This window comes from Macrotis lagotis, chromosome 5, assembly GCF_037893015.1.
Source record: "Macrotis lagotis isolate mMagLag1 chromosome 5, bilby.v1.9.chrom.fasta, whole genome shotgun sequence".
Lineage (NCBI taxonomy): Eukaryota > Metazoa > Chordata > Mammalia > Peramelemorphia > Peramelidae > Macrotis > Macrotis lagotis.
In genome coordinates, this window is record NC_133662.1 from 138,406,063 (window position 1) to 138,422,990 (window position 16,928).

General features: G+C 32.7%; 1 protein-coding gene across 6 annotated transcripts in view; it reads left to right on the top strand.

Moving 5' to 3' along the window:
* The window catches only part of L3MBTL3 (L3MBTL histone methyl-lysine binding protein 3), a 168,942-nt gene that overhangs the window by 113,273 nt on the left and 38,741 nt on the right, over positions 1 to 16,928 (top strand). For 4 of the 6 annotated variants that reach the window (XM_074187567.1, XM_074187566.1, XM_074187564.1 and 1 more), the window contains 4 exons: positions 1,134 to 1,248; positions 5,266 to 5,368; positions 13,074 to 13,223; positions 14,351 to 14,509. In XM_074187567.1, the coding sequence (XP_074043668.1) occupies positions 1,134 to 1,248; positions 5,266 to 5,368; positions 13,074 to 13,223; positions 14,351 to 14,509 (527 nt within the window). The remainder of the gene's footprint in view (positions 1 to 1,133; positions 1,249 to 5,265; positions 5,369 to 13,073; positions 13,224 to 14,350; positions 14,510 to 16,928) is intronic. The other 2 variants (XM_074187570.1, XM_074187568.1) reach the window with 1 other exon arrangement.

Sequence of the window (16,928 nt, forward strand, 5' to 3'; positions counted from 1 at the left end):
CGCTAATATTTATATAGACATTAATTCTAGTTACTTTGCTAAGTACGTTATGAAATGGAGTTGTTATAGTTTTTGTTAAGTATTACATTTAGCGAAGAAGGAATGAAACTACCCTGTTTGTCAGTATTCCTTTCTGAATTTCTTTTTTCCTTCTGTGTATGTAAAAAATAAATTCATGCTCCTTTTCTTGTACCTCTATCCACTAACATTTCTTTCCCTTCCTCATTCCCATGTAGGAGGTTTCATTTTTCTCTATAGTGGCGTAAGAGCTTATCTTGACATATGAATTAATTTTTCATATATATATATATATGTATATTGAGAATTGCAGTATTTTTTATAGGAAAATGCCTTTTGTATTCCAGACAGCTGAGTTGTAGAGGAATTTTTAGAACACAACAGTTTTAAATTAGAAACTGCATGTATCTTTTAAACTATTTTAGTAAAGGATAAGCCAAGTAATTTCTTTCACTGTAGCTCCCGGTGGTGTTGGAGCAAAGGAAAGAAGGTAAAAGTCACCCTTAATAACTAAACAGATCAATAAAACAAAAATCCAGTAAAGGGAAAGAGCTTTTAACCAGCTGCTAAGTAGATTATATTTTCCCACCACCCATAGTTATATCCTGTCTTTACATTTGGCGACCACATAAAGCTATTATTACTCCATCATCATGAGGGATTCTTCCTTTGGTATTTGGGTTAAGTCTGTTCTTCAAACCAGTCATGCCTGCTTTTTAGATATTAGTATCAAAAGATGAAATATTGATTTTTATATCAGTGATTGTTATCCTATGGGTATATTTTTTTGCTTAAACTGTTTTTAAAGTATTCATTACTTTTCCAACTAAAACCAAGTGAATATAGCATAGTTAAGATTTTATTTAAATTTTATTTTACTATAATTGCTCCAAGATCTCTATGTTTAAGACTTGACCATTTAATGTTTCTTATCTTTTTTAATACATTGAGGCTACATAATACAGGAAAATAACTTTAGATTCTTTTTAAGTAGTAGAAAAGACATTAGTATCTACTTGACAAATCAAACTTATGATGAGTTAATAATGTAGACAGTAACTTTTTCCTCTTTGTTATTCTTTGAAATATATTATTTATCTCTTGTATGTCTCTAGGTGCACTTTGATGGCTGGAGTAATAGCTATGATTATTGGATTGAAGCAGATTCTCCTGACATTCATCCGGTTGGCTGGTGTGCAAAAACTGGACATCCTCTTCAGCCTCCTCTTAGTAAGAAAACTTAGAATAATAATAACAATAACAATAATTAACACTGAATAGTACTTTTAGGTTTGAAAAGTATTTTAGATCTGTTATCTTATTTGATCCTCAAAGTACTCCTCTGTGATAAGTGCCATTATTATCCTTGTTTTACAAAAGAAAAGTAAGAATGAGTAATGACCCATGACTTGACCAAGGTCACATAGCTATGAAGTGTTAGAATCAAGAATTTGGATATTACTGAATCTTTGAATCAAGAAATTGGATCTTCCTGACCCCAGTTCTGACCCTCCAACTATTAGACCACCTAGCTACCTTAAAAATTATTGTGACAGGGCAGCTAGGTGGAGCAGGGGATAGAGCACTGGCCCTGGAGTCAGGAGTACCTGAGTTCAAACCCGGCCTCAGACACTTAATAATTACCTAGCTGTGTGGCCTTGGGCAAGCCACTTAACTCCATTGCCTAGCAAAAAACTAAAAAAAAAATTATTGTGACTTATAGAAACAGTTCAGCTTGCTGGATTAACCTTTGGCAACCTAGCACTTCTGATCCATTGTAAATTTTTTGCTTAGTTTCACAAGTTATTTTGCCTTAAGTTATTGAAATTAGTTGAAAGGAGAAGCTATCACTCCTGCTTTATATATATACATATATATATATATACATATATGTACATATATGTATATATATATGTATATGTATATAAGAAAACTGAGATATGTTAAACCTGAGATATAAAATTAAATGACTGTTTTTCTCATTTATTCTCTCTCACATTCTTTCCCCCATCTTCAAGGGCCTACAACATCAGAAATTTGTGTGCCGGAAATGTTTGTGTTAAGATACATATCCACAGGGATATAATTATTCATATACATCGAGTTGTTGGGAGTTGAGAGGTCTTTGTTAGGGCTCAATGGTGTTATTTATTTCTCAAGCAGTGGGAAATGGAGAGCATTTGTACTTACTTATATTTTATAATAAGGAGAATAATAAGTAGAAATGGTAACAAAATAAAACTGATGATAAGAAAGAAAACAGTGTCAAGATATACCACCTCCTGTCAACTGAAGGGAAAATTCTTTCTTTTAAAAAAAATTGCTTTTCTTAATGACATGTAAACAAAAAATTTTTAACTTTTTCTGTTAAAAATTTTGAGTGCCAATTTCTCACTCTCTCCTTCCCTACTTGTTGAGAAGACAAGCAATTGGGGTGGCTAGATGGTGCAGTGGATAAAGCACCGGCCCTGGAGTCAGGGGTACACTTAATAATTACCTAGCTATGTGGCCTTGGGCAAGCCACTTAACCCCATTTGCCTTGCAAAAACCTAAAAAAAAAGATATACATAAGGCAAGAAATTTGGCATAGATTATATATGTGCAGTCATGTAAAACATTTTCATAGTGGCCATGTTGCAAAAGAAAATATACCAAAAAACCCAAGAATAATAAAATAAAAAAAATATTTCAATCTGCATTCAGACTCCATTAGTTCTTTCTCTGGAGGTAGATGCATTATCCATCATGTCTAAAGAAGAAATTTCTAAGGGTGGAGAAAAAGGGAGACCAAGGTGCACCTCATCTGTTTCATTCAGTTCCCCAGTTTTTCAGTCCTAAATTGCAGATTCTCTGTTTTTTTCCTCCTCATAAAGAAATGGATCCACTTTTCTCCCTACCCCCCATTTAAAAAAATATCATTCAGTTCTTATCATGATATTTCTTATTTTAACATACCTTATTTTATACTTGTTTTTAATGTTTCTTAATTGATTTGATATGTTGACTGATTATTTTACTTTCATACAACTAAGAATTAAAATAATTATTTTAGGAAAGAATATTTAGGAACAATATGACATATCATTCCCTTCCTTTTCATTTCTATATTCACCAATAAAGTTCATCATCTCTTACCTTGACTGTTGCAAAAGTTTCCTAATTTCTTTTTGTTTTAAGTCTTCTCCTCTCCTATGCATACAACTGTCAAACAATTTCCCTCTATATAGCCAGTCACATGCTCAGAAAGATTTATTGGCTCTTCACTGCTTGTTATTTTTTTCCTTAAATTAAAAAAAAATTAACAAGCATTTATTTTCTGTTCCTTTCATCTCACCTCTGCCCACGTTGAATTAAAAGCAAAAGGGAAAACCTTAGCAAATACACAAAGCAAATTCCTACATTGGCCATGATAAAAATATAAATGTCTGGTTCTGCATCTTGAGTCCATTATTTCTCTTCCATTTCTTTTTAAACTCCATTTATCATTCAACAGAATACAGAGTCTTTAGCATGATTAAATTTCATTCCTGGCTGGCCACAAGCCAACTTTTCAACCTTATTTCATAGTGTATTTTACATGCCCTGCATTTCAGTAACACTAAACTGTTCAATGTCTCCTATGCACTTAATAGTGTTCTGACTAATTTATTTGTGTTTCATATATAGATGAGTTTAAGCTCTTTGAGGGCAGGGGACATCTTTGCAAATTTTGTATGCTGACAATTTAGCACAGTGTTTAGGACCTATTAAGTATTTATTGTTAATGTTTCCTAATTTGAATAATAGAAAAGTTTCAATGAACACAATTTCTTTAGGAGACCATATTTATTGTGAATGATCTTTTATTTTGTATATTATGTTGACATGTATTTGGAGTAACAATGGGTTTATTGAAAAGTTTTTATATTAAAGAGATTTGAAAAGCTTTAATGAAAGGTTATTCAACCAGTATAGCAATTTTATTAGCTGGGAGATGATAATACTTTGTAAGATGTATGGGATTTATCCTTTTTTTTAAAGGAAATTTTAAATTAGGGCCTTTTATTGGTATAGAAACTTCTTGTTAGGAAATCTCTACCAGTGTAAGTACGTTATTCTTCTGCAATTTATAATCATAGCAAATTTTCTGGGGTACTACATAACAAGGCTTTAGAAAAAGTGGAACTTTAATCCAGGCCTTCCCCTTATTGAAACCAATTCTCTATTGACAATGCCAAACTTCCTCTTGGATTAGAGTATGAACAAATTAGAAATTTTCAAAGTAATTAAATTGTTGACTTGGAATATATGACTAAGTTTTCATAGTTCCTAAAAATTTAATTTACTCTAAACAGAAAAAGACATTAGAGGTAACCAGAAAATTGGACTCATGAGTCAGGAAGACCTGGATTCAAATCGTTTCTAACAAATTCTGGCTCTGTGTTTCTGGGCAAGACCCTTTGGTGTCCCAGGCTACTCTTTAAGACTGTATTTCAAAGTAGGTACTTCTCTACTATGGTAAAAGGAGTTTCTAATACCAATGAAGTCATTTGTCAAGTATTCCTTTCTACCCCCTCCCTCCAAAAGAGGAAGGGCACTGCAAGAAGGTAATTTGTTACAGGCAAATGAAGAAGTGATGAGCTAGAGAGATAGATACAGAGAGATAGAGAATGATGGGTTGGAGAAGAGAGAGAGAAAAAAGAGAGGGGGAGAATGAGAGATCTACCTATAAATATGGGCAAAAATTATTTTGGTGAAAAGCATTTGTTTAGGAATTCATCAATACAAAATTCAGCTGGAATTTATGATTATCTGGACAAAGACTAAATCAAAATTAAGGTCATCTTCCGCTTTCTGTATTGACCTTGCATGTCCAATGTTTCTATGCTTTGTCTCCCTTTAGACCTTAAACTTCTTGATCTCAAGGACTATTTTTGATTTTTCTTTGCAATTCGGGGCTTGGCAAAGTACTGGCTCATTGTCATTATTAAATAAATGCTTATTGATTAATTTATTGATTGATAATGCATAATAAAAAAGAATCAATAGAAATGCTAAAATAGGATTACTTGAAACATCTTTGAGTGTTATAAAAGAACAAAAAGATTGTTTCAAGACATCTTTTTAAAAACTGAGCATTTTCATTAGTCATTAACTTTAACTGAAGTTGGATTTAAGGCAATCTATTTCTCTTCTCTAATCTCTTCTCCCTCCTTCTTCAACTCTGTGATTGGCTGAATAACTTTATTTCTTACTTTACATCTATAGGTCCTCTGGAATTGGTGGAAGCTTCTGAGCAAGGAGGGTGCCCAACTGCAGGATGCAAAGGAATTGGACACATAAAGAGAGCTAGACACCCAAGCTATCATAGGTAGATATACTCATTACTCCTTGTCTTACATTGTTCATGTGAAAGAGTGCTTTCCCTAGGTGTATAAATTTATCTGAATTAAAAGAGGTGACAACCAGGTTTTACAATCAGATCCATACTAAATGTTGTTGCCATGGTGAGCATATAAAATTAAAGAATAACTATAGAAATGTAGGGGGAAAATATATTTGCAATGAGTTAACTTGTTGCCAAGAATAGTTTTAACTTGACTATTTTTTTTTATTTGCAATATGCCTGCATTTGAGGAAATTTTGATTAGAAAACAATCATTTTGTTCTTTGACCACCTGTAGTGATAACAGTAGATACTAACAAGAAATTTTCTTCTGTATGCTCCAAGTGACCTGAATATTTCAGTAATATGAGTAACAATTTCTGTGAATCATTAAGGATTTCAAAAATAAACACTAAAAATAATATTTAGTAATACATGTTATGTTGATTTTTCCTTCCTATATTATAAATGTAGAACTGAAATATGATTTACATAATTAAAGTTGTTCTATATATTAGACACAATAAAGTGTGAAATATTAATGATATGTTAGAAATGGTTTTAGTTTAACTGGGAGGGGGGGTTTAAGGGGAAAAGTTAATCATGTTTAGGTTTTTATTCCTAACTTTAGTTGCTCATCTCACACTTAGCAGGATACCCTATTTCATTATTTAGTTTGTTCCATACAAAGAAAATTCTGAATGATTCTGAGAAAAAGAAAATGAAGCTTCTTCTTTATCTTATATACACAGAAGGAAGAAACCAGGTCATTCTGAAAAAATCTTAATATTGTACAACCTTCTTCCTCATGAATTAACAGATGGTACAGAATTGGTATAATTATCCTCATCAAGCTACAGTTTTCTTCATTCTGTCATCTCCAACCATGATATAAGATGGGAAGCCTTTTTTATACCTCTTTGTGTTTTTGGAAAAATGATATGCAGTGTTGCTGGCACACAATAAGCATTTAATGCTTGTTGACTGACTGATAAGGAAGGAAAAGCCTGAATTTAGTTATGATTCACATTTTCAGTGGATAGTTTTTAAATCTTTTTAAATAGTCAGTTAACAACAGATAAAGATTGAGGTCATCAAAGAATTACAACTGTGTGGAAAATATATACTTGAAAATAAAGACCATACACAGATTATTTTATATGGTGCTGTTTATAATCATGTGAATACATAAATGCTGAAGTCAGTTTCAAACTATATAGCATGATTAGATTTACAAAGACAGTATGGAATTCTATAAATTATTAGATGCTAGACAGTAAATGTAGTAATCTGTCAACGTTAAGGAAATCCAGTGGACACAAATACTTCATTAATCATACTAAACTACCAATAGAAATGTGATTTTTTAAATTGGAGGGCTGCCTACTCAAGATAATTTATTTCATAGAATGAAATAAACAAAACTTGATTCCATAACTTCATTAAGAAAGGTCATCATTCATTTACAAAGGAATTAGTTGGATTCTTTTCTCCGTAAGATTGTCATCTTTTTATAATTAAAGATTTTATTTATTTTGAGTTTTTACAATTTTCCCCCCTAATCTTACTTCCCCCCCATAGAAAGCAATTTGTCAGTCTTTACATTGTTTCCATGTTGTACATTGATCCAAATTAAGTGTGATGAGAGAGAAATCATATTCTTAAGGAAGAAACATTAAAGTATAAGAGATGACAGGATCATACAATAAGATAGCAGTTTTTTCCCCCTAAATTAAAGGAAATAGTCCTTGGATTTTGTTCAAACTCCACAGTTCTTTCTCTGGATACAGATGATATTCTCCATTGCAGACAGCCCAAAATTGTCCCCGATTGTTGCACTGATGGAATGAGCAAGTCCTTCAAGTTTGACCATCACCCCCCATGTTGCTGTTAGAGTGTACAGTGTTTTCCTGGTTCTGCACATCTCACTCAGCATCAGTTCATGCAAATCCCTCCAGGCTTCCCTGAAATCCCGTCCCTCCTGGTTTCTAATAGAACAGTTGTGTTCCATGACATACATATACCACAGAAAGCCATTTGCTAAGCCATTCCCCAGTTGAAGAACATTTACTTAATTTTCAATTCTTTGCCACCACAAACAGGGCTGCTATGAATATTTTTTACAAGTGATGTTTTTACCCTTTTTCATCATCTCTTCAGGGTTTAAACTCTTTAATAGTATTGCTGGATCAAAGGGTATGTACATTTTTGTTGCCCTTTGGGTGTAGTTTCAAATTTCTCTCCAGCAAGGTTGGATGAGTTCACAGCTCCACCAACAATGTATTAGTGTCCCAGATTTCCCACAACCCTTCCAACAATGATCATTATCCTTTCTGGTCATATTGACCAGTCTGAGAGGTGTGAGGTGGTACCTCATAGAAGCTTTAATTTGCACCTCTCTAATAAGTAATGATTTAGAGCAATTTTTCATATGACTATGGATTGCTTTGATCTCCTCATCTGTAAATTGCCTTTGCATTAGATTGTCATCTTTAATGACCTTACTAAAAAGTGCTTTGTTTCCATTTTTGGGAAGTTGAATTCTCTTTTTACTGCCAGTTCATTAGGTTTGGATTCCCAGATCAGGATGATCTTATGAGTGATTCAATTACAATACCATTGACTTTGTAGTCATATTTTTAAAGCTGTTGATAAGGGTTAGATACACATCTTCAGAAGGAAGATTCTTTGATAGATTTGTGTAATAACAATTGATACATTCATTTCATAAGAATTTGCTTTTGACTTATTTGAAAGACTTTTGTGTTATTGGAAAGAAACATGGGAATAATTTTTGTTGGATTTAGAATGCATGAATATTGACATGTCTTAATAAATGGGTAAGGAAACTCTTCAATGTGAATAAAATCAGTTTTGTGAAAACATGAAATAAAGAGTTGTCCTTTGAACTAGACTTAGTAGTGGCAGGCTGCTCAGAAGAGAATAATTCCCTTTGCTTCAACTAGGTAATGACAGAAATATCTGATTTCATTGAAGGATAAGATTTTTGATTAGTCTTGCAATTTACCTGCAAATTTACTGAAATATAAGTTGTGTTGTTGCTTCTGCTTCCCTGTCAACTACCTATACATTTCTAAAGTCTTTATATTCTCATTTTCTGCTTCTATCACTGTCCTGAAACTTCTCTCTCGAATGAAATCAGTGGTCTTCTAGTTACCAAATATATGAATGACTTTTTTTCTAGTCCTTATGCTTCTTGATTTCTTTGAAATACTTGATACTACAAGTCACTTTTTTCCTTCTTGAAATTCTCCCTTGGCATTCCATTTGAGGTCATTCTCTACCTACATCCCTCCCCCACCCAAAGCCTCTATGAAAAGAAGGAATAAGTTTTCCAACCCTCCTTAATACTACTGGGCTTTCTTCTTTTAATTACTCCCTATATATTTATCTTGTATATAATTTGTCATATTAGTTAGCTTTTCCTACCCATTAGATTGTGAGCTCCTTGGGGGTCAAAGATTGTCTTTTGTAACCTCACTACATCTTTTCAAAGGCTATATTGTTTAGACTGATAAATTTAAATAATATGAAGTATAAGAAATAGTTCTGGGGCAGCTAGGTGGCACAGTAGATAGAGCACCAGCCCTGGTGTCAGGAGGACTTGAGTTCAAATGTGACCTCAGACACTTAATAATTACCTATCTGTGTGATCTTGGGCAAATCACTTAACCCCATTGCCTTGCAAAAACAAACCCCACCCCCAACAACAAAAACAAGCAAATAAAAAAAAAAAGAAATAGTTCTTGATCTTGTGGAAGTTTTGATGTGTGACTATATATATATATATATATATATATATATATATATATATATATATATATATATATATGTATATATATATATTTGGTTATTACATTTAACTGCCATTGACCTAGACAGCAGTAATATATAATAGTACATATATATTTATGTACTATGTTATAGATTATTAATTATAACTGCCTTGGATTTAACTAAACCAAAGAAGTGATTTCAGGGACCCAGGGGTTTGGAGTTTAGAGTTGAAATGATTTTTCTTAAATGTAATTTGTATAGTCCTCCACACTATGACATATAGTAATAAGAATTTTTGAGTATTTAGTATTTTAGTATTTATTATGAGTTCCTGTAAGGTACATGGATACTATATCAACAATGTCAACAAACCTAGCAAATCAGCAGACAGATCAGATTGTGGTAGAGATAAAAGGATAACAAATGTTCACACCAACTTTATCAGATTGATGGAAAGGAAAGCTTTCTGTCTAGGGGCCCTTTGCTATTGGGGGCCCTCTTTTTTTTTAAGTTTGTTATTTTTAGCATTCATTTTCTTTTAAATTTTGAGTCTAAATTCACTCTGTCCTTCCCATTCTCCTACATCCATTGAGAAACCAAGAAACATAATCTCAGTTATATATGTGAAATTATACAAAGAATATTTCCAAATTAACCATGTTATAAAAATATCAAGAAAATTAAGGTGAGAAATTATGCTTCAATCTTCATTCACACTACTATTAGTTCTTTCTCTGGAGGCGTATAGTATTTTTCCTCATAAGTCCTTCTGAATTGTTTTGGGTCATTGTAATGCTGAGAATAATTAAACTCATCCATAGTTAATCATACAATATTGCTGTTACTATATACAACATTCTCGTACAAGGCTCATTTCACTTTGCCTCAATTCACTTTATCTATTAATCTATTTCACTGATCCACCCTTCTGTTTCTTAAGGAGTACCAGATTGTTTTGATGATGACCACTTTATAGTTTAGTTTGAGATCTGGTACTACTAGGTCACCTTCATAGTTGTTCTTACTGTCTTCACCCTATCTCATTGGGAAAGCTTTGAGCTTATCTCCATTATAGATAATGCTTGCTGATATTTTCAATAGATGCTATTTATCATTTTAAGAAAAGTTCCATTTATGGTTGTATGTTGTATTTTGTTAAAAGCTTTTTTTTCATCTCTTGAGATAATCATGAGTTTTGTTCTTAGTTATTGTCAGTTATGGTGACAATTTTCTTAGAATCAAAACAATCCTTCATTCCTGTTTTAAATTCTGTGTTATCATAGCATATGAACTTGTGCTATATTGCTGTAGTCATCTTGCTAATGTTTTATTTATAAAGTGTTGAAATTAAATATTTTTTAAATGTGTATTATAATTTATTTGTGAATCCTTCTGATCCTGGGGATTTTTTCTTAGCAAGTTCATTGATGGGCTATTAAATTTCTTTTTCTAAGATAAGATTATTTAAGTACAGTATTGTATTTCTTCTTCTGAGCAATTTATATTTTTGTAAAAATTCATCCATTTTAATTAGATTATTAGATATGTTGGCATGTAATTGGGCAACATAGCTGCTAATAATTGTTTTCATTTCATCTTCATTAGTGGTGCAATCACCCTTTTCATTTTTTGATACTAGTAATTTGGTTTTCTTCCTTTTTAAATATCAAATTAACTATTATTTTATTCATGTCTTTTCTATATAACCGCTTCCTAGTTTTATTTGTTAGTTCAATTTTATACCTTTCAATTTTACTAATCTCTTTCATTTTCAGGATCTCCAATTTGATCTTTAAATTGAGATTTTTAATTTGTTCTTTTTCTAGTTTCTTTGGATGCATGCCCAGTTCTTTGATCTGTTTTTTTTCTTTCATTGATGTAAGCATTTAGATATGTAAATTTTTCCCCTAAATACTGCTTTGGCTATATCCTTCAAATTTTGCTATGTTGTCTCTTTGTTGTCTTTCTCTTTAATGAAATTAGTGATCATTTCTGTGTTTTGTTATTTTTCAATTAATTTTGAATTTATGTTTCCATAGTCCTTTCTTGAATGTTATTTTTATTTATTTTGATCTGAAAAGTTTACATTTAATATTTCTACTTTTCTGCATTTGCTTGTAAAGTTTTTATGCCTAATACATGACCATGTTTTGTGAAGGTACTCTGCTTACTATTCCATTCAATTTTCTTTAAAAAAATTAGCAATCTAACTTTCTAAAAATCTTTTCATCTCTTTTATCTTTTTTTCATTTAATTTATGATTAGATTTATCTGGGTCTGAAAAGAAACAGTTGAGATCCCCCACTTCTACAGTTTAAATGATTTAGCATTCAAATTCTTACAGGAAAAGTTTAATAAGTTACAAGAGGATATAGATAGTAAAAGTTGGCTCTGCTTCTGGGGTGGAGAAGACACAGTGCCAGCCTTTAGATTTTTCATGCTGCTCTTGTCAGAGCTTGTTCTGGGGAGTCTGTTAAGTTTGGGGTACTTCCAAGGAGAGTTTCCCTGCTTTTCTTGCCTGTACTTTACTTGCCTAACTTTATGTAGAAAGGGATCTTGCTTCCCTGTAGTTATAAGTTCTAATGCTCCTATTGACCCAGAAAATGTGTGTTCTCTGCTCTTGTCTTGTGCTCCATTCTGCCTTAGAACTGAAACCAGGTTCTCAGGTTGTGAGCAAACACAAGCATTTGTTCCTGCCTTGGAAATGTGACTACATCCCCTGCCCCATCAAAGTCACAAAAAGTGCTCTTCTTTGCCCTAGAACTGTATAGGCAATATGATGAAATCCTACAAAGAATGCCAGCAAAGGGTCCCCTGTAATCTCTTTCTGATCTGTTGTCCAATCCTCTTACTGTCATTGGACTGAGAGCTCCTGAACTGCTACTTCTGTTTACACAGTCACCTTCAAGGTGTTGCCTCTGCATATTCTGCTGTTTCTCCTGTCTGGTGTCATAAGACCTTTCCTGACTGACTCCTGAATTATCTTGGACAAGAAAAATATCTCATCCTAACCTTCTGTTGGTGCTGCCTCTTCAAAATTCAGTTTGAGACATTATTTTAAAATTGTTTTGAATGTTGAGAGAGTTTAGTTGAGTTGCTACCTATACTCCATTGACGCCATATGTCCCTGACTCCTGACTTCATGAGCCCTCTTTTCTTTTCAAACTTTCTCTGACGTCAGAATATTGGAGCTGGTGGACTTTACACCTTGATTAACTCCATGTCAGTGCTACTTCCTATCTAGAAAGTCAACAGCATTTTAGCAGGCTTAGTGATTGAGCTTTCTAGTGATCTAAGGCCCTGAGGTTCTAAGATCAGATTTCATAAGGTCCACTGATTCTCCTCACTCCTGAAAAGAACAGCCCATTTATTTAAACCACATTTTCAAGGTGAAATCTGCATCTGTGACTTGATGGTTCTATCTGTTCTGGTGAGTGACTGGCATGTGAAGTGCCAGTGTGAAAAGGCAGAAGAATAGTTCTGAAGAGTCTGCAGAACAATTTCATTAGTAGCCCTGAAAGAACATTAGGAATTTGGAAGACTCTGGACTGGGGGTGGGGGTGGGTATAATGTTTAGGAGGGAGCAGTACTTGTAGAAATCTTGCCTGTTCTCTACTTCTGCTAACTTTTTTTGAAGGTATAACTCTTGGGATTATCCACAGACTTTACATCTATCCATGTAGCCATAAACACTCACATCAATAAACTTCTCAAAATCTAGAGCAAATAAGAGCTCTTCAAATTCAATAAGTGTAATACTATTTTAATAAAAAATACTCCCTGCTATGTATTTCTTTAATTGTTGTAATTTGTGATCTTTAAGCTATTCCCTTTAATAGATAAAAGTGAGTTTTCTAATAAAATTGGTTCTTCTGATCTTTTCATCTTTCAGTGCTATCAATTGTCCTTATTCAGAAATCAATTTGAACAAAGATCGCATCCTCCCAGATCGTTTAAGTGGTGAGATGTCTCCAGCTAGCCCATCATTAACAAGGAATAAAAAGACGGAAATAAATGAACGCTCCTCATCTCCTGAAATCAAGTAATTCATATAATTTTAATAATAGTGATAATGGTAATTAATTAGTACAAGACTGTTATTAAATGCTGTTTTGTATTTTCAAATGTAGAACCCACAATATTGTTTGTCTAAAATAATTAAAGTCCCAAATGAAAATATAAAATAATTTGTTTAAGCAATGATTAACCTTAAGAAAAGCTTTTGTTTTTGTCTATATTAGCATGACTAAGTCTTGATTAAAATCATTAGCCTGAGAAGGAAGCTTAGAGATTCTTGAGTCCAATCATCTATTTTATAGATAAGAAAACTATGATTCAAGGATAACATGATTTGCTCAGTTTTAACCAATAGAAAGATGCAGTTCAAGAACTTGACCAGAGGTTTCCAATTTTAAATGTTACTCTTTATTCATTTTTGGAGCCATCTTTCTTATGCATGTGATTTATGTACTGGATGAAAACAATCTGAAAATACCATTTTTTCTACTTGGGCATCAATAAAGTGGTCCTAGATGAATCGAGCAGACCAATTACAACAGTTTTTTTGTGTTCCTTGTAGCTGAAGCTAGTTGTTGCCCTAGGGGCTTGTATTAGTCATCATCTAGTTTTGGGTTCATTTCTAGAAGTGGTATGAAGGAAAAAAGAGATTGTTTTTTAATCTGTGCTATTTAAGAATGAGACGCTACAGAGGAATGTCTTTAAATAAAATGACCAAAGCCTTTATTAGTTGAAAGGTCTAAGACAAGTAAAAGTGGATTTGGTAGAAAAATAAGTCTAGATGTGAAAATTTTTGGAGGTTTTTTAAATGTTTAAACTTGGAATAGTTTTCTGATGATGAAATGTTTGTATTTCATGGCTTCCATGGTGATGCAAAGTTGAACATCTGAACTGATACTGCTACATTTTCTTTGCCAACTAGATATTCATAAAATATCACCCATAATTCCTTATAAAAATTTTTGACCTAAATAGTGTTTATAAATGGCATCCTTGTCATGTGGAAAATTTTGCCCTTCAAATTAGTTTTAAAAAAAGTCCATACATACAACTTCAGGTATGAGCTACAATGATGAGTCTTTAACCTTCAAATATTTAAATTAAGAAGGTTTGGATTTCAAAAGTCTTTCCATTTGTTTAAAATATCAACAGAAAATGTCCTAGTCCTGAGCACACTGACTCCAAATCGTTGATTCAGAATCGATCATCTGGAAAATCTGTGCCAGACAAAAACATACAGGAGGATATGGAAGGCAAACCTCCTTACAAGAAGCCACTGTTATGCGATGATAACGAAAAGAAGTCATCTAGGTAATTTTCTTTTCAATCATTAAAAAAAAGTTGGGAATAGGCTTAATTCTTTTGTTGTTGGCAGCATATCATTTAAATAATCTAAGATTTCACAAATAGATCTCATGCATATGGTATTTATTTGTGAAATTCATAAAACAAGAATTCTCCCAAATGCACTCTTTAAATTTTGAGAGTAAATAATCTTAGAAATGATGATGATAATTCCTCTTTGCATCATTTCATCCAAACTGCAAGTATTTGAATGTATTTATGGACTTACAATACAGAGTTTTCAATTAAGACTGAAACATGGGGATGGCTAGGTCACGCAGTGGCCCTGGAGTCAGGAGTACCTGAGTTCAAATCCAGCCTCAGACAATTAATAATTACCTAACTTTGTGGCCTTGGGCAAGCCACTTAACCCCATCACCTTGCAAAAACTTAAAAAAAGACTTAAACAAGAGAATCTCATTATAACATTGCTTTTTTTAATGGACCAGATTTTTGAAAATTAGTGTTAAAAAGTTTTAGAATATAAATCAGTAAAGATCTTTGATTTGATTTGACTTTGTAAGGATGGTAGGGGTAGGGGTGGGAGGGTATTTTTTTTATGAAACCCATGATCTGGGATGAAACTAAAATTCAGCTAAAATCTGAGCTGTTCATACTGATATTTCTTCGCTATGTATTCTTTCTACATAATATGATGTGAAAACCACTAAACTTTATTATGGTGAATGACCCTATACAAAGAAACTTATTTACTGAAGTACCAAAAGGACTTGATTTAGGAAGTCTTATCCAAAAGATGGTTTCATAACAAAAAGATAATCAAAGGGAATCTCCAGTAGACCTACCTCCCTTGTTAGGATTCTTAGAAGGGATAATTCATATGAGTTCAGTTAAATTTTATGCACACATATTCAGTGCCTCTTACAAATAGAACACTGTTGAAGTTGTGTCAGATGCAGAAAATCAACAAGATATGGCTCTGTCCTAATAGAATTTAAAAAATCTAGTAGGTGAACATATCATTATATATAAAAATAATACAAATTAGGGCAAAATAAATACACATGACAACTACTAACAAAAGTTCTATACTAGATGAAAGAGACAAAAAGAAAATTTCTGACTGGCTAGATGGAGTAGAATCAAGGAGGTTGTCTTTCTTGGGGGGGGGGGTCATTTAAGGTAGGTTTTGAAAGATGTATAGTAGTTTAATAGGCAGAAATTGGGGGGAGGGAGATTACTGACACAGGGAATGGGATAAATAGAAGCATGGAGACAGGAAGATGTGAAATGTACATGGACACTAGAGTCATCTTATTTTCTGACAAATAGAACATGGGTTGCTGTTAGAGGTAGGGTGCAATAAGGTGACCTGATTAGGTAGGACCTTAAAAGCTAGGTGAAGGAATGTGCATTTTATTTGGTAGGTAGCAATTGAAAATAGCTAGATTCAGAATTTTTTTCAGATCCATGTTTTAACCATCCTGTTATTCTAGCTCTGACAGAGATACACAAGATTATGTTGTGGAAGGACATGACTGTCTTCCATTTTATTAACTTAAAAGATTAATAGAGTGATGCCCAAATATTATCTTCCTTTTATGGCTATATCTTAGTAAGCATTTAATAAATGCTTGCTATCTTCTCTTTATCTAAATAACTTAGGAATCAAGTTTATAATTTCTTCTGTCTCAACTCTTGAAAAAAATTACATAAACCTATTACTTATTCTATAAAGTAATACTTTCTTGATATGAAACATACTCCATTATCTTTGGCAAGAATTCCAAATTGGGTTCTAAAGAGTTGGACATAACTAAAACAACTGAACAATTAACAACAACAGATATTTTTCTTCAGGGAATAAACTCTTAATTCTAATGTAGTTGGATTTGGTAAATAATAAATGCATCTTCTCTTTTTACTTATCATAATTTGAATTCAATAAATATTAATTTTTTAGACCAATCATGTGATTCTCAGCCTTTGTCTTAATATGTTCAAGAACCTTAATCCTTTTAATTTGTCTCTATCATTCTCAGGTCTATCATATCTTTCCTGAGGTTTAGTAACTGAAATCAAATGAAGTCATCGGTTTATTCTGTGACTTCTTTTATGTGAGGATTTCAGCCACCTATGCAGGTTTATACTTCTTCCTGCCTATACAACCTATCCAATTTTTATTATGTTTGACCAAAAATTCTCTACAGAGGATCTATAAGATATGATAGCACATTTATTCTTGCTCTTTTGAAGATTCGGGGGTTACCATTTGGAATGTATAGCAGTGTGAAACTGGGTCCCTTGTTTGAACTCTTTTATCTGGAGATATTTCCCTATCCCTGCTGCCCTCATTAATTTCTATAGCAACCACTGAGAGCAAAGATGGACACACTATGTGAGCACTGATATTAAAGAATTGATG